The sequence below is a fragment of the Medicago truncatula genome, chromosome 3, assembly GCF_003473485.1.
Source record: "Medicago truncatula cultivar Jemalong A17 chromosome 3, MtrunA17r5.0-ANR, whole genome shotgun sequence".
Classification (NCBI taxonomy): domain Eukaryota; kingdom Viridiplantae; phylum Streptophyta; class Magnoliopsida; order Fabales; family Fabaceae; genus Medicago; species Medicago truncatula.
This window is the reverse complement of record NC_053044.1, coordinates 46,391,115-46,413,554: the sequence shown is the minus strand read 5'-3', so window position 1 is coordinate 46,413,554 and position 22,440 is coordinate 46,391,115. Positions and strand designations below refer to the sequence as shown.

Here is a 22,440-nt window from a genome sequence, read left to right as displayed (position 1 = left end):
AGAAGGTTAAGTTCAAAAAGGAAATCTCCACGGCGTTGTCACGAGATTATTAATGAAAACTCCGCCATCATAATAATAACACTATTATTACTATCATTCTCCTTTGTTTATTTCTGGTATTTTCCCTATATCTCTCTCCTGTTTTAGCTTTAGTTAGACTTTTTTTTTTTAATGAAAGTTAGATTTTTTTTTTTGTTGCTAGTAAAGTAAACTAATAATAATAATAATAGTAATAACTAATGAGAAATATAGTATGACTTTGTCGGTTACATGAATCAAACGATGTTATGGTATTATATTAAAAATCATGTTTTTTATTTAATTTATTATTCTCTAGATCGTTTTTAATAGTTGCTTGTATGGTAAGTTTTTCTCTACCTCTACTAATTTGACTCCTCTAATCCGATTTTCTATACTTATTACAAGATTCAAGTCTTCTTTTTACATATCTAAATCAAATTTCACAGTAAAATTGACAAAATCACGATGAAGTCCCACATTTTTTTCCTAACTTACCGTTTATCTAAATACACACTAAAATTATGTGTTGTCTCTTAAAAGGAAATTTCTCAATCTACCTCATATATGCTCAAAACTGCAAAAATAAAATACATAATCAAAAACGTGTTTCCAATAATTAAAAATCACACTTTATGTAGTGGATTAAGAAATTATCGATTAAAATTAAATAGTAAAGTTCGGTTGGGATCCTCTAACTTTGTGGAGGGAATTCCCTCTACATTTCTCTCTATCTCTCTCCTATAACACACTCCCTCTCATCTAATTTTCATCCTTCTCTTTTTCATTATCTCTTTAGAAAATGCCTAAAGTCACTAAATGTTCGGGATCCAATCCAAATTTAAGAGGATCCCATTCCGTAAAGTTATTAAAAAAAATACTATTAGAAAAACAAATAGACAAAATGATGAAAGTGTGGCCAAACATGAACACTGAGTTGAGGTTTCCACTTAGGCACGACTCATTATAAGGCCTAACATATGAGCATGTGAGTTGGGGTCCTCAAGTCAGTGACATACCCATGTTAGTTACAGCAGGCCATAATCATGGATTTCACCCATTCTTATATTAACTAACAAATAACATGTAAATGCTAGAATTCTGCTCATTACTCAAATACTTCCGCTCATTCCCAAAGTAAATGTCCATATTGCCCATACGTATGTTAACATGTGTAGCGTGATTTAAGTTGCGCTAGTTATAAGAGAAACGTAACTTAAGTCATGCAGTGTGACTTAAAATTTTCAAACACAACACACACACAAATCTCAATTTTCTCTCAAATTACCCAACTCCAAAATTCCTTCAACTTCAAATCAAACAACACTCCAACAACAAGAACAAGTAAGCTTTCAAATCAAACAACACTCCAACAACAAGAACAAGTAAGCTTTCCCTTAAATTATGTTGGTATGATAGATTTTTTCACTTAATCTAGAATTTTTTAGGTTTAATGTTTTGTTAAAATTTTAATTTTTTTGCAAGAAATGATAGAATGTTACATGCAAATGACTTAATTGTTATGATGTTTAGATACTATGTTAGATTTTTTACACTTAGATTAAAATTTTTTATATTTAGGGTTTGTTTAAATTTTTTTTTTTTTTTTGTAAGATATGACCCAATGTTACATGCAAATGAGTAATATTGCTTAATTATTTAGATGTTTGCATGTTTATGTTGTAGTTATCATTTTTAGGGTTTATGTATAATTTGTACTCCAAGTGTTTGATAAAATGTTGAAATGAGTTTTTCATTGATTGTGTTTAATTTCTTATTGTGTAGATTTGAAGCAATGGTCGGGTGGATCGACGTTCATGCAGAATTCAACGGCGGAGAACCTCAGAGGTTGAAGGTTCGGTGCCTTGATGTAACGTTAAGAGGTCTCAATGATCAACTGAATGAATTCAACCAATGAGTCAACCCCAGAGACGCAAGAAGGGTGGAATACGTTCGGTATAAATGTCCAACGCTCGACGAGGGAAGAGTATCATTCACTTGGATGGAGTTAAAGAATGACGAAAACGTGACGAGCATGTTTTGGGAGCACAACATGTTCCAGTGGATCGATATGCGGGTAACGTCGCTGAGATCAACTGAAGATATCATCAACAACTTGATTCCGCCAGAAGATCGTCATTAGTTAGGGTAAGGTGCATTCCAACTACAACAATTGTCTTACCTCTGAAATGGGATAATTCAAACTTGCCAAACGCCTAGGACTCAAGCATTTCGCTCAGCATTTATATTTTTCCTTTGAAAAGATTAAATTCTTGCTAGGCTGGTTTAGATGAAGGTATTAAGTGTCAAGGAATGAACCTCATTTCGTTGGCACTTGAATACCATCATCTAAAATGTGTTCAAGTGTTAACAAAATGAGGTGCATTCCTTGACACTTGAATACCAGCATTCAAGATGTTGATTGTATGTTGGAGTCCTGTTGCTTAGCCAAGTTTGAATTTGCCCCATTCAGGGGCAAGACAATTGTTGTAGTTGGAAGGTGCATGTAATGTAATGTTATTGTTGACATACATGTCGTTTATGTAATATAACGAAACCTTGATTAGACTTTTTATTCGAATTCACGTTGTCACAATTTTTATTCGAATTCACGCTGTCGCAATTTTTATTCGAATTCACAATGAATTTATTCTAATTTATTTATTGACTTTACTCGGATTTTTAATTCAGTACGCACGCAATCAATCATAAAATAAATGCAACAATTAACAAAAATAAAGAAACAAAAATAATAGATATAAAATATCATTTTATTAATATAATTCTTATTACATTTACAATGGGGTAAAACTAAATCTGCGAAAAAATAAAAACCACCAGAAAACCTACCTCCCTGGCGTAAAACTAAAAAAAAACCACCAGAAAACCTACCTCTCTGGCGTAAAACTAAAAGAAAACCGACCTCCCTGGGTAAAACTAAAAGAAAATCACCAGAAAACCTAGCTTCTTAGGGTAAAACTAAATCTGCACATCTAGTTTTACCCAATCGGGTTCTTTTTTCAAGAAAGCTGTTCACTACTTATCTTTTCTCCGGCATTCCCAGTACTTATCATTCTTTCTCTTTTTACACCAAAATAAAGAAGGAAAAAAAGAAGGAAAGGAAGAAGATTCATGGGGGAAAGAGTGAGGAGGAGGGTGAGAATATGAGATGGTGTGAGGAAATGGGGAAGTTTAGAGGTGTATTTATAGGGGGAGATTGTAGCATAGGTTATATCTACCATAAATAAGGTCAAAAAACTTTAAAAACTTAACAAAAACGTGTTAAATGCATTGAACAAACTCAAAAAAAACGTGCTTTCTTGAGCCCAGGATTAACACTAGCGTGAGTTAACTCACACCCAGGTTAACACTAGCGTGGGTTAACTCACGCCAGTTTGACCGGTGGTCAAGAACACATTTTATAGACTTTGGTCGGTTATTCAACACTTTTATTGAGTTTTACACGTTTTTTTTACTGAATTTAATGCATATGAAACCTATGCACTAAATAATTTTCTATTACACCTTTATTCTTATTTTTTGGTTACATTTAGTCCTTTATTCTAAATTATTTTATTAACTTTATTCTAAATTATTTTATTTACTTTAATCTAAATTATTTTATTTACTTTATTCTAAATTATTTTATTAACTTTATTCTAATTTTTTTTATTAACTTTATTCTAATTTTTTTTTATTAACTTTATTCTAAATTATTTTATTTACTTTATTCTAAATTTTTTTACTTTATTCTAAATTATCTTATTAACTTTAATCTATATTATTTTGTTTACATTAATCTAAATTATTTTATTTACTATATTCAAATTATTTGATTTACTTTATTCTAATTTATTTATGCACTTAAAATAAATATTGATTCGACATTATTCATTAAATAAATACAAATATAAATAAAAGTAAATGAACTAAATTAAGATTTATTCATTAAATACAAAATTCGAATATAAAAGCAAAAGAAATGAACAAAATTGAGGCATATAACAATATCTCATTTTATTAATATTTCATACAATACAATAATTCTTACAATAATTTATTCAAATTCACTACTTATTTTCTCCCTCTTTGGGGTAAAAGGTGACCAATCATCTTGGGGTAAAATAGTGAGCAACGTTCTTGGGGAAAATACACCATCAACCCTTGGGCTAAATTTAAATCTGGTTTTTTTTTACCCCAAGAAGATTCTTTTTACCCAGGTAAAAAGTTTTTGGGGTTTAAAAAAGCAGATTTAAACTTATCCCAAGGGTTGATCACTTCCCCAAGTCGGCTACTCACTATTTTACCCCTAAGAAGATTGATCATTTTTGCCCCCAAAGAGAATATTGAAAAAGAAAGAAGAGAAATAGAGGGAGAGAGTGAGCAGGGGGAGAAAGTGATATGGTGTGAGGAATTAGGGAAGTATGGAGGGGTATTTATAGGTGGGAATGGTAGTATAGGTTGTAAACACCATTAATGTGATCAAAAAACGTGTAAAATAGTGTTAAAAATGTGTGGATTGAATGTTGAAAAACTGACCACATACCAAAAAACGTTTGTTCTTCAGTTCTGCACCGGCCAACTAGCGTGAGTTAACTCACGCTCAGAATACACTAGCGCAAGTTACGTGACTTAACTTAGGTAAAAAATACACTAGCGCATGTTAAATCAGGTAGCGTGACTTAACATAAGTACATATTACAACTAGCGCATGTTAACATGCGTAGGAGCATTTTGGACTTTTACTTTGAGAATGAGTGAAATCATTTAGGTAATGAGCAGAATTCTAAATACTATATAGTATTGGTTCAGTCAAAAAAATAAAAGGTTCTATCAACTTTGATTCTTAACATTATCCTAAAAAAAATGGATTCTTAACATAGTGCAGTTGATGGTCCCTGCTCCAATCCCTATTCCTCCCGTCTAAAATATGCAACTATACCTAATACCTTAATGGCCAAGCTTGGTTGCATAAATTGTGGAAGTATCAAACAATGATTAACTTGTTAATCATCTAAGTATGCACACTTTTTTTATAAATAACCAAATAAGTTATATAGAAAATTTCCCGTGACAAAAAATGTGTATGAGAGGCCAGCAATTTAACAAAGTAGGTGTGAATATGTCATGAGTATTGATGGAAAACTTTCATGTGTTCTGGCTAAGGCAATCAATTTGTGAGAATTTTGGAAAGTTCACTAAAACCTTTCAGAGTTGTATAAAGTCTAAATTATAACAAATGTGAAGGTGAAGTGCAATTCTGGACCATTTTATGTGCCATGGAGTGGACCTTACCCTTACCTTTGGGGTTAGGCAGTAGCCTATGATATGCTCACTCTTTTTCTCCTTATTATGCCAAACGGATAAACCTCAAATCCTCAATCCATATTTGCAATAGACACCATCGTTACCTTAATGAAACGTTACCTTCCCATTGGTTCATATGCTTACCCTTTTGTAATAATTGAAAAATACAACAATGAAATTTGTGCACTATTATTACAACCTTTCGCAACCGTGAGCTGTTACATTTTGTATAAATCCAACTTCTCTTTCAGATACACATTCCTAACTTGGACTAAATCAGCATAATGCCAAAGAAAAACAAACCAATGAAATACTATCAAACACTGTATATAAATACAAATAACTAGCCAAAGTAACTTTAGAATTTTAAGTTTTTTTGGTTTAATAATGCACTAATATAATGCTTTGGCTATAAATAGAATTATTGTGTTTATACGGGGTATCTTAATTCTTAATCATATAAACTAACAATGAAAGTTGGATGAGAATAAAAATAAAATGAAGGGAACGGATTACTTTTTTCAACTTTACATTTATGGTTGAGTGCAGGAGTGGGGAAAGGATTTGGTACTGAGAATAAGTGCTGCTTAATTTAATTATGCTAATTTTGATTAGGTGGGATCAGGTGCCGTAATTTCTTCCCTAACCTGATTCTTAAAATCAACAACCATCTTCATGTCACATACTATCAATGTCTCACTTCAATAATAGATGGAAGGAGACAACAAAGTAGTTGTCCTGCTTTCATTTCCTAACATAATACTAATATCTATGTCCCTGTTGCCTATGAAACTTCTAAAAACCACAAAACACACTAAGCCTTACCTTCTTTTCTGTCACAAAATTTGAGTCTCTCATTTAGTGCTCTCAATTTAGAAGAAACATTCCAACTATTCATGTTGGAAAACATCACAAGCAAGGTAAAACAGTACATCAAAATCATTTTGAACCTTCCTTGTCATGTTTTCTTCATAGTTTTTGTGCTTCTATAACAAAGTGGTTGAGTTGAGAACTTTTCCGATCTCAAGTTCGCTGCACCGCTTTTCTAAGGTATTGTCTACTTTGGATCAAAACCATTGAATCTACAATGGCTCTCCGTCAACGCCTCCACCGCCTTTTGCTTGACGCAGATTCAACTTCAACAACTGCATCAGGTTACATGAATAGGTCAAGGGAGCCTTTCACAACCCCGGGTGATTCAAATTTTGACACCAACATGGTGTTTATCTTGGCAGCTTTACTTTGTGCACTTATTTTTGCATTAGGACTCAACTCAATTGTAAGGTGTGTTCTAAGATGTAGCAACAGGTATGCTTTTGAGACACCAGATGAAGCTATGGCTCGTTTAGCATCAAAGGGTTTAAAGAAAAGTGCATTGCGTAAGATCCCTGTAGCTGTTTATGGTTCTGGAGGTAGTAGTACTAGTTTTGCAGCCACAGAATGTCCAATTTGTCTTGGGGAGTTTATGGATGGAGAGAAAGTTAGAATTCTGCCAAAATGTAACCATGGATTCCATGTAAAATGCATAGATACTTGGTTGCTTTCACACTCCTCCTGTCCTACTTGTAGACAGACTTTGATTGAATATCCAACTAGTTGTGGAGCTGCATCTGTTCTGTGAATGTTGCTGTGGCTGCAAGGACCACAAATCATGTAGATAATGGCTTAGGAGGGCATGAACATATGAACCTTTTAGCTATGGAAGAAGTTGGCTGTTTGTGAGTTGAAATATAGCACCGATACTTCAGATTGAAGGCGTGTCCAATGTCCAGACACATCACCGGCACACTTGTTACATTCACTAACTTTCATTTTCTCAAATTATTAGTAGCGTCTACATGTCGTTCTTAAATGTCGAGTCTATGTTAGTACTTCATAGGTTGAAATCAAACTCTCAAACATCCAAGTTCTTCAACAAAAAAAAGAGAGAGAAAGGGTTGATTGTGGTTGCATTGCTATACTTGATATTGAAGTAAATAATGACCAAATGTAGTCAAAATATGCTGAATTGCGGTTGTGACATGGTTGCCGTCTTGCAGAGACATAAAAAACCTAGATTGTTTTCAAGGACTTTTTTCCAAAATCTGAGTTTAGTCTTCAATGTGGAACTTTTTATGTTTATGGCGCACTTGTATCATACTATTATTGTTCTAAGAATCAAAGATATTATAGCAGTAGGAAAAACTGTTGGAAGATGATTTCAGGGACCTTCAACATGTGTGCAAGTTTTTCTGACATATGGTATAGCATGAAGTCTGAATGTTTGTTGTCTGTAAATAGATTGTAAGGAAATTATGCACAACTAGTTCGATACTTTGGTGACATTTTGTGTTCAGAAATAGAAGAGAAAAACTTGCTTCATTTTTTCTTACTTTTCTTTGTTACATTACATCTCTATTTCTTAAGGCCATTCTTTATCATCTGAAATTAACTCAATTATGTTTTAGAACAAAATTAAGTTGTTAATTGTATGCTTCAAAAAGTTTAAAGTTTGTCCTCGGTCGAAAAAAAATCAATTTCAGGAATCAAATTGAGGACTATTTTGTCGTGGTGACACCATCAATACAGCTAAAACTTTGAACCCTTTATTCTTTCACAGTACTATTGTCTCTTGTCAATCAAGCAAGGCTTACTACAGGTGCTTTCTGATTTACATACATCATTGCAGAATCAAAGACTAAAGCATTTATCCAAATTTCCAAATGTAAATCTTGTATAGTATTTACAAAAGATTGCTATCAAGTATCACTAGACTAGTAGAGTAAGGTTTATACTTTAATTTTCCCTTCTGTTTTATTTTTTATTTGAAGGGCATTGTGAGTACAAGAGCATATATACACCAAGCAGTCATGATTGTTACTTTGTTCGCATAATGGAATCTTAATGTCTCTTCATCTACATACTCTAATTTCCTTTTGTGGGTTCCGTAGGCCCACATTATGGGGGAAAATTCATTCCACCACTATCTATGATTGTGAATATGAACCAAGTATATGAGAATGGAGGATAACTTGTTGCTTGAGTTTGACATTTTTTAAGGTATTATTCCAAAAGGACCACCAATTACCACCGTCTCTCTTCCCCTTCCCTCTTACCCGGCCGGTTGTTTTGTGACCTTCAAAGCTTAGTATTCTTTGAATCCCTTCAATACAAATTTCAAAAATTTAATTAATTATTTACCATGATTTTAAATATAAATAATTTATATTTTCGAAAATATTACATGTTATGTATTATTAAAACATAAAAGGAAATAAACTATGTAGAAAGTTAAGCGACCTTACCCAACTTGTTAGGTTCGGTCGGTAAATTTATGAGTTTCTTAACATGTACCATTAGGGTCTAATTGCGAGTTGGTTTTTACTTTTTGGAGGCTTTTTGAGGGTATATCTATATTTTGATATATATTGATATTTTAAAAAAATTAAAAGAAGAATATCATACAATTTTAGCTTTTTCCTTTTTCGACGATTTTTTTTTTATTGTCCGGAGTTCGTACCCCAGACCTTACTTACGTATATTATGCATTGTTCTTACCAACTGAATTAAGGTCACGAAAACTTTCATATTTTTAATGATTGAATGACCTTGTTAAGCTTTTTTTTTAATAATAACCTTATTAAGCTAATGTTATGCCAGTAAGACATAACATCGAAAACAAATATTCATCAATTTAGTGTGCACAACTTACTCTTAATTTAGTTCCTACCTTTACCAAATTTCTATCAAAATTGTCCCTACACGAATGAACAACATCATACCATAATTTGGATCCACCTTAAACCCCAAAGCACTTGATCTCTTGCATTCATTTACCAAATTCCACTCACCATCATTTTATTTTTCTTAAATGAAGTATATTTGAGAAATTTAAGGGATGTTTTGAAAGCTGGATAGGTTTAAGGTTCAACAATGGTGACAAACTTGAAGGATGGGAAAAAAATTAAGATGACTGAGGGAAAGAAATTGAAGGACAGAGAAGAATAATGGAGAAGGACAAAGAAGATAGTTGGAAGAAAAGTTGAAGTTTTTAAAGAGACCGTGAAATATATGAGTATGTGGCAGTGCCACCATCGAAACCCTTGCAACTTAAAAGAGGCACATGCCGACATATAAAGATATTTATATGTCAACCCTTGCCTCCATCGAATTTAATCATTTAGGTTTCTTGTGTCCTTCCGAGGGATGTTTGTATGCATGCTTTGCTATTTGGTGCATATCATCTATTTAGGAGGACCGTTCGACATTATTTCCAAGTCCAACACCATTTTTTTTTATTTGTGATTTGATTACAATATATATTAAGTACAATTTATTTTTTTTAATATATTTTATTTTTATATATTATTATAATTATTTTTTAAAGTTCAAAATTTTGAACCCCTTGACCGATGGTTATGACTATGCATGCACATGTGGAATCTATGGATCTCTAATTTCCATAAAGAATATCAATTTATTGAGCAAGCATGAATTTGATATGTCTCACAAGATTAACATTATTCCAATAAGTTAAAAAGCAGAATTCCGCAAACAGAGTGGAAAAAATTCCAATTAATACAAAATAGCAACAAAGAACATAGATTCTCAATATTACATTACACACCACGAGATTTTCTTCACTTGGACAATTCCTCTGAGAGATGGTTAGCCAAGGATGAAATGGTTGAAGGTGATATAGCCCTTGAGCCAGCAAGATACCATTTCTTAATAGTCTCTACTACATTGGCATTCTCTATTACATACTTTGAGTCTTCTTTTCCTTCCAAAGATACCACTATCTGTATTACAACAAACAATCATCACATTAGTCAACTTAAATGCAATATTTGTTAATGTTAGTTGAAGTTGGTTATGTCATCGAGATGTCAATTCAATTGTTAAGAGTTTGATTTTGTAACCGGATGAAATTCAAAACTCATATGTAGCAGTTGTAAATGACATGACGATTAATGTCATTGTTGTTAATAATAAGTTGACCTAAAATCAACTTAAAATGAATAGGATCAATTAAGGTAGCCAGTGCCTAATGCTGCTTGCTACTTTACCTCAGCAGTTGGAGAGTTTGCTGGGAAATGATATGTGATGACTGAATGTTTCTTGAAGTACTTAGACTGGAAAAATTCAATTACTTTTTCCAAAGCTTCTTCTTCTTCATCCTCATATTTGTCATCGGCTGCCAAACGGTCCCTAACAGCAGTCTCAATCTGAACACCATACTGTGCACCCTTAATCTCTTTAATCACAACAAGTCTAATTGCCTTCTCCACAGGAGCTGCACATATTCACATTCAATTTTGTTATCTGTTAGTACAGTCTTGCACAACATTTTGGTAATCCAAATAACATTTATGATATAATTAAGGTAAAATTGTTGGTTAGTTAGTTAGTTAGTTAGTTAATTGATACCAAATAATAAATAAATAGATGAGCTCACATTAAAGATTTCCACATCCACATAGCATATACAATAATTAGTGAAAGAACTTTGATTATAAAAGGGATCAGAACTTACAAGATATGAGAGCATCAAAGAAGTCATCATTGTCTTCCAATTCCTTGGCAGGCTTACCTTTCCACTGTTGCAAGTGGTTTACTACTTCAGGTTCCAAATAAACCCCAATTGAATAGAATTTCACTTGGAGAAAATGGATCTCCATGTCGGTAATCCCTATCAAAAATGGAAAATCAAGTTAGATTCTATGTATTACCTGCATCTCTTGCTACTATTAGAATATAATTAATTAATAAATTTGACTTTAAACATTGATTAGTTTACAGAAACACTAATTAACAAAATCAAATCAAGAAAAAGAATTTGGAAGAATTTCAAAAGGAGCATGCATGTATGTAGCAACTTACCATGACCAAGGAGAGAAAGGGGTTTGTTAGTAGTGATCTTTGAAGGGTAAGAGATTTCATCAACCAAAACAGTTTCACTAGCCACTGTAATCAAATTCACACAAACAAAGACAACTAATTAATCTATCATTGAAATCAATAATCAATAATCAATATTTGATTGAGAGAGAGGTGGCTTCTTACTAGTTATTAGTTGCTGGTGATCGATGTAGATAGAGACAGAGAAAGTAGAGAGAATTGTGGTGAGATGGTTTAAGAGAGAAACTTAAGATGAGATGTAAGAATGGTAGATATTACTTAGGTTGTTATATAAGGTTGTTTATTAGACACACTCCGTAGCTAAATTAAGGTGGTAGGTAGATCGAGTTGACATACATACTTGTGACTTTCTCTCTCAAGTGGTCTATATTTTTGTTTAATAATAATGTTGGTCACAAACAACCTAAACTCCTACCTAATCATCTCTTCAAACTACGTTCTTTTTTTACAAATGCAAATGAATATATTTCATTTTTCATTTTTATTAATATAAATTGGTTTAGTATATGAATGTTGAAGTTAGCATGTTGTTTCATTTCAAGTCAATTTCGTTGTCTATGACTCCCTTGGAATTTCTTCGGCCACCAATGCGGTTGGTGGCACGAGCGCCACCGTTCATTCTTTGAGTACTAGCTAGTTTTCGTTCACTACCTACCCCCATCACTAGAAAAGTGTACTATTTTATGGAAAATATTAACGAGTGTTCCGTGACACTTTTTAAACACTTTAAATAATACTCTGTTTATTTTAAAATGAGTGTCGCTTTAGCCAATTACACACAGACTAAGGAATGGAATAATGTTGTCCAAATATATGATACTTTTACTAAAATAGCATCGCTAGTTATTGGTGCATTTGTCATCATTATAAATTAAAGTGCAAAATGATACTTTTGAAGTTGTGTGTACAACAATAATTAAGGGTACTATTGGAAAAAAGTAATTAATAGTGCATTGAAAAATGAAAATGACATTCATTTTGAAACAAATTATTTTTGTTAAAGCGACACTCATTTTAAAACGGATGGAGTAAGTTTTAAATGAAAAATTGTGTATTAAATTCATTGAAAATTGCAATAGTTGACTTTTTAAAAGAATACTACCTCCGTCCCAAATTGTATGTCACTTTAGAAAAAATATTTGTCCTAAATTATATGTCACTTTACAATACCAATGAAGCATTAATGTTACTTTTCCTATTATATCCTTAACTATTTATTACTCTTTCTTCTTTCAATTCTTTCATTTATCTTTCCCATATCATTTATTAAGGATAATTTTGTAAAACAATTCATAATATCTCTTTCCCACACAATATTAATTATATTTCTTAATATGTATGAAATGCCCAAAACGTCATACAATTTGGGACGGAATGAATAATTACTAAATATAAGATATTTAAAGAGTGTCTCAAGAACACTCGTTAACAAAACTCTTATTTCATATATAGCTCAATTTTGTACTCTTGTGTGGCGTTTGTATTCTAATTGTGCTACTATGTTATTATTATGGACCCTACAGTCGGCATAATAATTCTGAGTAAACATCTTCATCATTTCTTCAAATAAATGTACATGATCGTTATTTTGGTGTATAAATATTCAATTAATGTAAATAGGTGGAAGGATAACCAAACCCACATATTAAAACATTATACATAATATAAATTTAGATAAAATCCGTCGCAAGCATAGGTATCTTAACAGATATTCACGGATTAAAGAAATAGATATTTCAACTATCTATGAGTTAATTTCTTCAAAAAACTATCTATGAGTTAATTAATACAAAGGCGGAGATAATGGTAATCTTATCCATCGGCATTCGTACTTGTTAGATATTAATAAAATTACCCAAATCTCATATTAATATAAATATTATCCGGTCGTCCTTAAGATTTAAAGTGTCTTATACAAAAGTATGAATTTGACGCCTATTTTATTTTAAATCACACATGCGCACACACATATATCTCTGATCCATAACCAGTAGAATTCAACAACTTGGCAACCTGAATATAGGACCATGCTTGATTTTACACTCTAAATATGCTTAAGGCCACACTATCTATGGATACCTATTGTATCCCCATTTTGAGTTGTGATCCTCCCATTCTCAAAAGAAATGGAGGTTCCATTTAAAGAGATATGAACACAGATGAATTTTAAAAGAAAATAAGAAGGATGATGATGATGATTAGACTCACTTGATGATGATGATGTTTAAGCTTTTCATTTCTTTTGAAAATGGAGGATATTACGTCAACTCAAAAGCAATGTGCAGAATTAAACCACTCATGAAGAATTGCACCTTTAAAAGTGTTATTAGATAGAGCTACTGCACGCCCCCAACAAACTATGGAAGGAAGAAAAAAAAAACCATGCTAACATGTGTTCTAAGGTTTCTATAAAAAGTAAATATTTATTATGCAAATTTAAATTTCAAACTTTTTAAAATTAAATTTGCATAATTTTTAATGTATAATTTCCATAGTTGATACCTTAATATGTGCCCTTAAAAAAATCATCTTAATTTTTTATGATCATGCTATAGAAGAATTTCATTCATCTACTTGGTAAAAATACGTGGAATAAACAAATTTATATATGTTTTAGTGCAGCTTTTTTATTATAGATAGAAAAAATAACAAAAAAAGCATACGAGCTAAATGAGGAATGAAAATCCTTCTATAATCATCAAATAATACTCCCTCCGATTTAAATGATATGATGTTTTGAGCATTTCACACGTATTAAAAAATATAATTAATCGTGTGTGAGAAATAGATGTTATGAGTTGTTTTATAAAATTATCCTTAATAAATGATATGTGAAAAGTAAATGAAAGAATTGAAAGATGAGAGAGTAACAAATAGTCAATGATATAATGGAAAAAATAACATTAATGTTTCGTTGTATTGTGAAGCAACATATAATTTAGGACAAAAAAAATTTCACCAAGTCAACTTAAGAGAAAATGGTGGATTAATCAACTCCACCAAGTCAAAATTTACTTGGATAAACATACACGATCTCACACTTTCAATTATCACAATCCATAAAAGATAATGTCTCTTGGAGAAGAGGTCAAAAATGATGATTCAATGATTTTCGAGACTCCACCATTCCCATCATGTGGGGTGGTGTTCCTTAGTATTGAGTGAAGTATGAAAAGCAACTTTGTAACCTTAAACCATGAACAAGACCCTAAGTTCCGCCATAATTGTATGGTGCACCCTATAACTTACCTCAAGTAATCATTTATTTCCTTTCAATCTTCCTTTTGAATTGAAAATAGTGTTAAAAAGTTCTTCGTGATCAAAAATTTATATCCCAAAGAGAGAGAAAAATAAAACAACTATAAAAGATTATTCTAAATTGGTAATATTACATCGCAAAAAAAAAAAAAAAACAACTTTGAAGATAAAATAGTAGAAACAAGCCACGGAAGAAAAATAACCCAATTTTTGTTTAGGCTTCACAAATTTCTCATTAGCTTTTTCAAATGGTACTTAAGTGTCGTTTGGTTCTCCAACAACAGCTTAGTGTCATTCGGAATTTTTTAGCGCGGTTCATTCATTTTTTTAATTATTTTAGCCGATTTAGAAATCTTTATAAAGGATAGTTAACTGTTGTTGGGGTTATTTTAGTATTTTTGGAGTGACAGAGAGAAAAATATTGAAGCTAAAAACAATTAAAAAAAAGTATTACTTTTCCCACCCTATGGAATTCTCGTGCGCTCTATTTTTTTCCAAAAATATCTTTGAAGTTTTCGAATTTCATAATCCGAAATGGTATTTCCCTTTGTTAAAGGGTGAAAAAATGAGTTACGAATTTTAAAAGGATAACTTTATTTTAAACTTCATTTTTTCGGATTTTGTAATCCGGAAACATCAAAAATTAGAATGCTAGTGAAGAAACATAACAGCTAAATATATATCCAAATTTGGTCTTCATTAAACAATATTGAAATAATATCATCTATGCTTAGGCTTAGATTATGCTCCAATAAGTGTCATTAGGAAGATTTAAGTACAAAATTGTAACAACTAAACCTTACATAAAACTTCATTCAATAAAATCATCACAAACCATGAACAAGAAGAATAGTATAGTTTACCTTTCATCTCCCCAAATGACATGAACTTGCAAAATAGGAACAACCAAAGCAGCACCAAGAATCCTAGCAATAACACCCTATTTTATTGAAAAAATTATGTAGCGCACCCTATTTTTTGAAGTTTTCGGATTACAAAATCCGGAAAAATGAAGTTTCTGGATTTTATAATCTGGAAAAATCCGTAACTCCTTTTTTCACCCTTTAACAAAGGAAAACACCATTCCGGATTATGAAATCCGGAAACTTCAAGGGTATTTTGGGGGAAAATAGGACGTGCGAGGAAAGACATAGGGTTGGAAAAGTAAAAATGAGACAAATATATTAAAGCCCATCAGTAAATGCCTAAACCCAGTAAACACTAAGCCCCCCTACAAGTCTACAACCAAAAAAATGGAAGGAAGATTCTTTTCCCACACTCCCCTTTCTCACTGCACTCTCCATTTTCTACAAAAATACTGCCCTGGTTAGGATTATATAATTCAAAATTTTCCTATATATAAGCAACAGTCAAAATCTATTATCCTTTCATTAATTGCGAATTTTTCTTTTAAGAAGAGTCAAAAAAGCAAAGTAAAAAATGATAAAAATCTATCAAATCAAATAAAAAATATTAAGATTCCACCAAAATAATCTAAAAATCAAATAAAACTATTGAAATTTTTTTCGTATTTTTTCTGAGAATATGAAGAAAAAATTAAGAAATAAAAAGAATCTAAAGGATGTAATTTTGAATTTTGAGGGGCGGAAATCTATAAGAATTCCTTTCTAAGTATTTTGTAACTGTCAAGTCCTTCGATTACACGATAGCATCATATTTCATAGTAATTTTTATTAGTTTTTTGTTTTAATAAATTAATACTTTTGTCTAAGTTTTATGTGCATTTTACTTTATTATTGAATAAATAGGTAAAATGATATGTGTATTAAGCAATGGTGCAAGATGGACTAATATCTTATAAGGAAGCAAGACTTGTTGACCAAGTCATGACCTAGGACACTCAAATAACATTCAATACCATTTTCAACGATTAAAGAGGGGAGAATAACTCAGCATCACTGTAGAAAACGCATCCTCAAAGCTCAAAATTGTCACCTATCAGCTTCTTCAATACAAAAGTTGTTATGGTCGCACATAATGGAAGGGAAACGGTCGTAACAGCTCCATAACTTCATGTTTTGCAGTTTTTCTTTTGGCACTTGAGTGGTCCTTGTGTAATGGTCATTTACTCTTTTACTACTTATGTATTTGCACGTATATTGTAATGCTTAGACTTGCCTTTTTTTTTTTTTTTTTTTTTTCAGGTAGCCTAGGCTAGAATTCTCATTTTTCAAGGAGAATAAGTGGGGTGTCTGGGGTTCAAACTTCGGTCCCTGAATATAACAATACATATCCTTACCAACTGAGCTATGCTCACGGGGATTGACTTGCCTTTGTTTAATATATAGTTTTTCTTTTATTTTATTTCAATATAGTTTTATTCTTTTATTTCCTTTGTTTTCTTTATTTGTTTATGTTCTTTGCTATGAGGAGTGAGTAGTTCATTTAGATCTTGGAATCATGGAATGTGTGTTAGGATCCTCTTCTTTTAATACTTTCTCCATTTCGTCCATTTGAAGAGATAACAATATAATGAAGTTTGAACAAAAATTAATAGTGGTGGGACTCACTTACTGAGTCTATGTTTGTTTATGCGGTGCACTGCCACTTGAACGTATGTAGTAGCTAGTACTTCTATTTTTCATGGTAAAAAGACTACACTTTTATTTTTAAAAAACGGTAAAAAAAAAAAATTGAATTGTATGAATGGCCTATTAAACGTCCAAGCAATTAACAAATATGTACTGAATCACCAAAGTTAAATACTGTTAATTGCATAAAAGTATATAAATTTTAAAGAGGCGTGTTGGTAAAAAACCAATTAAAAATTCACTCCAAGAGAGCTTTACTGAAAGGCATTAGACATTTTTCAAAGCAATTTTATTGTCACCAAAAAAAATTGTTGTTGGTCTAGTGTCTATTTTGGTAAGACACAACGCTGACGTGTAAATTTATGTGTAAATTACAAACAATATTTTATATAATTTCTTTGATATAGATTAAAACTAGTGTATTTATCCGACGTTGTCCGAGTTAGACATATTCAAGAAGATAAAAAAATTATATGTATGATATTCGCAAATAAAATTTATCACGGATTGGTATAGGATGAATATCTTAATAAATATACACAAATATAATAAAATATACCATATTATAAATACTCGTAAATTTATAGATGCACATACAGATAAAATTAATTAGATTTGGTAAAAATATTAACACATATAGAAAAAAAAATTAACTTTTAGGAATTTATGTTATTTCTTTTAAGATATTTCTGTTACATAAAATATTAGAAATTCAATGAAAAATTTAACTAAAATATTCAGTAGATAACATCAAAAGTTTGTTGAGATATTTATGCCAATATTAATTTTAAAAAATAGAAAAATAATAAAAATATTGCGAATAAACGTGAAAGTGACACGTAGCATAAAAAACCTTACTTTATATATATACTATTGATATTAGGAATTCAATAAAAAAAGTTAAGTAAAATATTTGATAAGATCAAAAGTTTGTTGAGATATTTATGTCAAATCAAATATTGGTTTTAAAAAATAGAAAAATAATAAAAATATTGCGAATAAACGTGAAAGTAACATGTGGCATAAAAAACTTTACTTTATATATATACTATTGATTATAAGTATAGATATTTACTTGTCAAAAAAAAGTATGATTTTCAAATGTAACAAACACAACAAACCATATTTATCTTTTCATATTGACAACAATAATATAACAAATAGAATAAAAATTCTTATCTTTTTAATCACACCAACAATATAATATTGTTATCTAAAAATATATTTAAGAGTATAATTAAAATAATAAAAAAGCAGTCCAAAAGAGTCGAAACTTTATTAGTTTATATGATAAAAAAAAAATGTTTGTTAACCGTCATTTTTACAAGAGCTTATAGTATATTTTCCCATATAACTTATCACTTTTAATTTTAATTTTAATTTTACTTTTAAAATGTTAATTGAAAAAAACCAAATATTAATGAAAAGTATTGTCTATTATGTCATTTAATATTTATAAACTAATTTAATTGTTAATTTTATCAAACACAACAAATTCAAGCAACTGTTAACTTGTTATAAGTTAGTTTATTAAAAATCCATGTAAGTTTATCTTAATTGGATATATATATGACATATCTAGTGAGAATGACTTTATTATATAAGAATGTGAGAATATATTATCAGCTCTTTAGATTAAAATGAAGGGCTTAAATTTAATGTACCAATACTTCTTCATATCCATATTTAAAATGCTTAAACTCCGATTGTTTGAAGAAAAAAAAGTTTAGATTATTAACTATCCGATATTTTTTAACAATAATAGTAAATTAACTGTCACGTGAATCACGACAGGTCTAGTACTAGTTGTAGTTTGTAGCTGAGTAGTACACATAAAAACTCCAGCTGATGCACTTGCTTAGAAGTTAGATCCTTGTTGACAATGATTTGAATTAAAAAAGCATGGGCACCTCCAATAATTGGGTAGCATTTTCCGCATTTAAAATACCGCCAAAAACGCTTCAAAAAACAAATTAAAAAAAAAAAATATATATATATATATATATATATAAAACGGCGAATGCTGACGTGGAGTTGATATTCCAACGTGTGATCCAGCTTTACACTCAGCCAACGTCCCGCGTGTGCCCGCCTTCGTAATCCATGCACTTTCCCCGTGTCATCTCGTGCTATTCTCTTATTCTTTTCTTCACGTCACACACCAACCACATCCCCAATCACCTACACCAATCCCTTTTATACACCCTCCCTTCACTCTCATCTTCACCGTCCATTGCAATCACAGCTTTTGATCCTTCAATTACGCACCGAAAAACTCCCACTCATTTTCGCGTGTGAACCTTGTGGAGAAACACAAAGACACGTTCCCATGCAACTAATCCTCGTGCCATTCTCATTAGTAAACAAATTGAAAACACAATCCAATCCACCCTTGCATTATAAACCGTCCAACTCAGCAAACGTAGCAAAATAACTGGCTTAGATCTTTATCGTAACTTATCCCTACAAAGACTCACCCACACGTAACAAAACCTGGCTTCGTACGTAGAAGTTTGAATAAAAGGTCGATGCACACTAGGAATCTGAGTCATATAATTGAACCGTGACCTTTGGTTTTGATCAATATAAAGCACTACTCTTTTTATTATCCGCCATTAAATTTGAACGCGTCATCACTTAAACAACAATCTTTGTCACATCTTCTCTGTTAAGTTTGTTATGTGTGTTCTGCTTCTCTTTCACAAACTTGTTCTTCTATTTTATCCTTTAAATTTAAATAACTGAAACAGCACAATTTCACTTACCTTTTTCCGCTTCCGTTTTTCCTCATTATCTTATATATCTTATTCGTTGTTGTTCTATACTTTCTTCTTCTCCGGCCATCCTCGATGGCTTCTTCGTCGTCTCTAGGTATCGGAAACAATCGTTTAACCGCCGGAGTTGGTATTCAGAAGAGATGTTGTGATGTTAACCGAGTAGTGACGTGTTCTGTTGCGATCGGTGATTGGACTCGATCCACGGTCAATAAAGGGAGGATCTCTGCGGTGGCGACGGCGACGACGACGACTGTGACGGCGAATAAGATGATTGTGGAACGTAATGGGAAGAACAGGGGAGGAACAACCAATGAAGCTATTCAGGCTCAAGAGAGGCTTGATAGGTGGATGAGGGAATCGGTGGTGGAGATTGTGAAGAATTTGAAGGAAGCACCGTTGTTGGTGCAAATTTATTCAAAGAAGAAAGACGAAACTACGAAGTTAGCGACGGAGAAGGTGGAGGATTGGGAGGCCGTGAAGGAAAGATGGGAGACCGGTGAAACTCCGATGCCGGAGGGGGTTATATTTGTGGAGGAGTTGGGGGAAGATGAGGCGGAGGACGGTGGTGAAAGAGGGCTGAAAGAAAGAACGACGAAGATGTGGGGGGTTGTGGTTCAAGGAAAAGGTGTTGGGTGTGACCCGGTTTGTTATTTGTTGAAAACGAGCCGGGTTGGGTCTGGACCGGGTTCAGGAATGGGTGTTTTCTCGACCCATTTTTGTTTGGTGAGAGTGAAGAGCTTTGGAGAAACCGCACAGTCTCAACTTAAGAATTGTTGGCTATTGCAAAGTCATTGGTTGAGACAGTGATTATTGATTAATCGATTTGATTAATTAATTAAATTCATGATGTTGTACAGTTTTATTCTATAAGCAATTTTTTCAAGTTGATATGATTATCTATATCAAACAAAGGTGTGGATCTGTATAGGGCTAAAGCCACGATCATTAGCACTAATTGGATTGATCGATCGATCATCAAACTGTTATTCGTTTGTAGGGGATTTTTACTTGATGAATGATTTGTTATAATTATTGATTGATCATTAAGGATCCAATTCAATGTTGAATAGATGTTAGTCTGCGGTGATGCGATAATAGTAGTGTCGCTGTGGATCACTACAATGGAATATATGAGATTAAAATGTCAATTTTTTCTTGTTAAATCCTTACTCTTTTTTCTACCCGTACATGTTTTCTTTCGTTGAATCTTTGTTAATTGTCTTTGATCATTTGGCTGATTGGAAGATGTTTAAAATTTTGAAAAATCACAATCAATCTTATGTATAACAAAAGTTATGATCAAGGTCAAATCTCTATACATAGGGATACAGGTTTTTGACCTAAATTTTTTTACTTAGATTAAAAGTACATTCAAACAAATTTACATTTAGTTTTACAAAATTAAATTAAAAACGGAATGTTATATATACCTATAATTTAATCAATCAAAATTTCGCAAAAAAAAAATCATTTTTCATAATTTACACAATATGTACTAGTTGAAATAGTAGTATTTAACTAAAGGGATGATATACCCCTTCAAAAAATAAAAATTGAAGGGGAATGCACGATGATAGTGTAAAGAGAAATGTTTCAGATTAGGTGATATTTGAACCAAAAGGGTGTTTAAGAAACATTATTCATTCTCATTAGTGCCCAGCCCAACTCTGATAAAATGTAGAGGTATTGTATTCATAATAGATACTCAAAGCATTATGAAAATGTTTATCAAGGTAGTATGCATGGAAATGAGGTATTGTATTCATAATAGATACTCAAGCCCTAAATTTGTTCTTTAGAAATAATTCATTTAGAACTAATTTTGCTCTTGAACTTGCTGTATGGTGTTTATTTAATGTTGATATTGGTTTTTCTTCTGTTGAATTAAGATTTTTAGAAATAAAGCTAAAATTGTTTGTTAATTATTGTTATATTTTAGCTCAAAAAATATTTTTTTTGATTGAATGAGAAATTTTTATTTAAATAGTTAAATAATAGATCAAATTATCAAAGGTCCTCCTAATTAAAGTTAAACTACTCTCAACTACCTTTTGAAAAAGTCCTTATATACAACAAAGATAAGTTTCTTTTTTAATTCAGATCATTTTAAAAATATTGTTTGACCTTGTTTCTTTTAAAAAACAAGAAATAAAAAATAAGTCAAATCAAATGAAATTTTAATTGAGAAACGCATAGTGCTAAATACTACACCCTCCGATCACTATTATAAGCAAAAAAACATTTTAAATTCATTCATTTATTATAGACCACATACATGATTAAATGAATGAATTCAAAAATAGTGACCAGAGTGTGTACAGCTTAACAAGAAAGAGATCAAGGTGCAAAGTCTCATCAAAAAAATCCCCTAGTCTTGATTGTCAACATGAATGAAACGAATTTTCTGACTACAGCCTTTTACCGAATCAAAGGAGCTGACTAAGTCATTCTCCAAATGAATACTCTTGGTATCAAGAGGGTGCTACAGCTTAGACACACCTTGGATTGACAAATTTCAGAACCGTCCATTTCAAGGCAGTTTCACTTTTTATGGTACATTGAATAGTGGTGGGGGTGGGGGGATATGATCACTCAATGTCATACTAAGTATAAAATCAATTATTGTG

The 22,440-nt window shown here is 31.6% G+C and overlaps 3 protein-coding genes across 3 annotated transcripts; 2 read left to right on the top strand and 1 right to left on the bottom strand.

Annotated features, from left to right (window-relative positions):
• The first annotated feature begins 5,794 nt into the window (after positions 1–5,794).
• LOC25489830 (RING-H2 finger protein ATL74-like) lies at positions 5,795–7,696 on the top strand. Its single transcript, XM_013606058.3, is given in 2 exon segments — positions 5,795–6,938; positions 6,941–7,696. Coding segments are annotated over 2 exon segments (633 nt in total). The 5' UTR covers positions 5,795–6,412; the 3' UTR covers positions 7,048–7,696.
• Positions 7,697–9,761: 2,065 nt separating this feature from the next.
• LOC25489829 (probable chalcone--flavonone isomerase 3) lies at positions 9,762–11,619 on the bottom strand. The gene is made up of 5 exons (XM_013606057.2): positions 11,371–11,619; positions 11,188–11,271; positions 10,841–10,996; positions 10,374–10,600; positions 9,762–10,106 (listed from the first exon to the last, which is right to left on the bottom strand). Coding segments are annotated over exons 1-5 (630 nt in total). The 5' UTR covers positions 11,372–11,619; the 3' UTR covers positions 9,762–9,944.
• A 7,867-nt stretch (positions 11,620–19,486) lies between these two features.
• Positions 19,487–20,961, top strand: LOC25489828 (uncharacterized). The gene has a single exon (XM_013606054.3). It carries the CDS (start codon positions 19,886–19,888, stop codon positions 20,618–20,620), a length of 735 nt encoding a protein of 244 aa, XP_013461508.1. The 5' UTR covers positions 19,487–19,885; the 3' UTR covers positions 20,621–20,961.
• Positions 20,962–22,440: the final 1,479 nt, after the last annotated feature.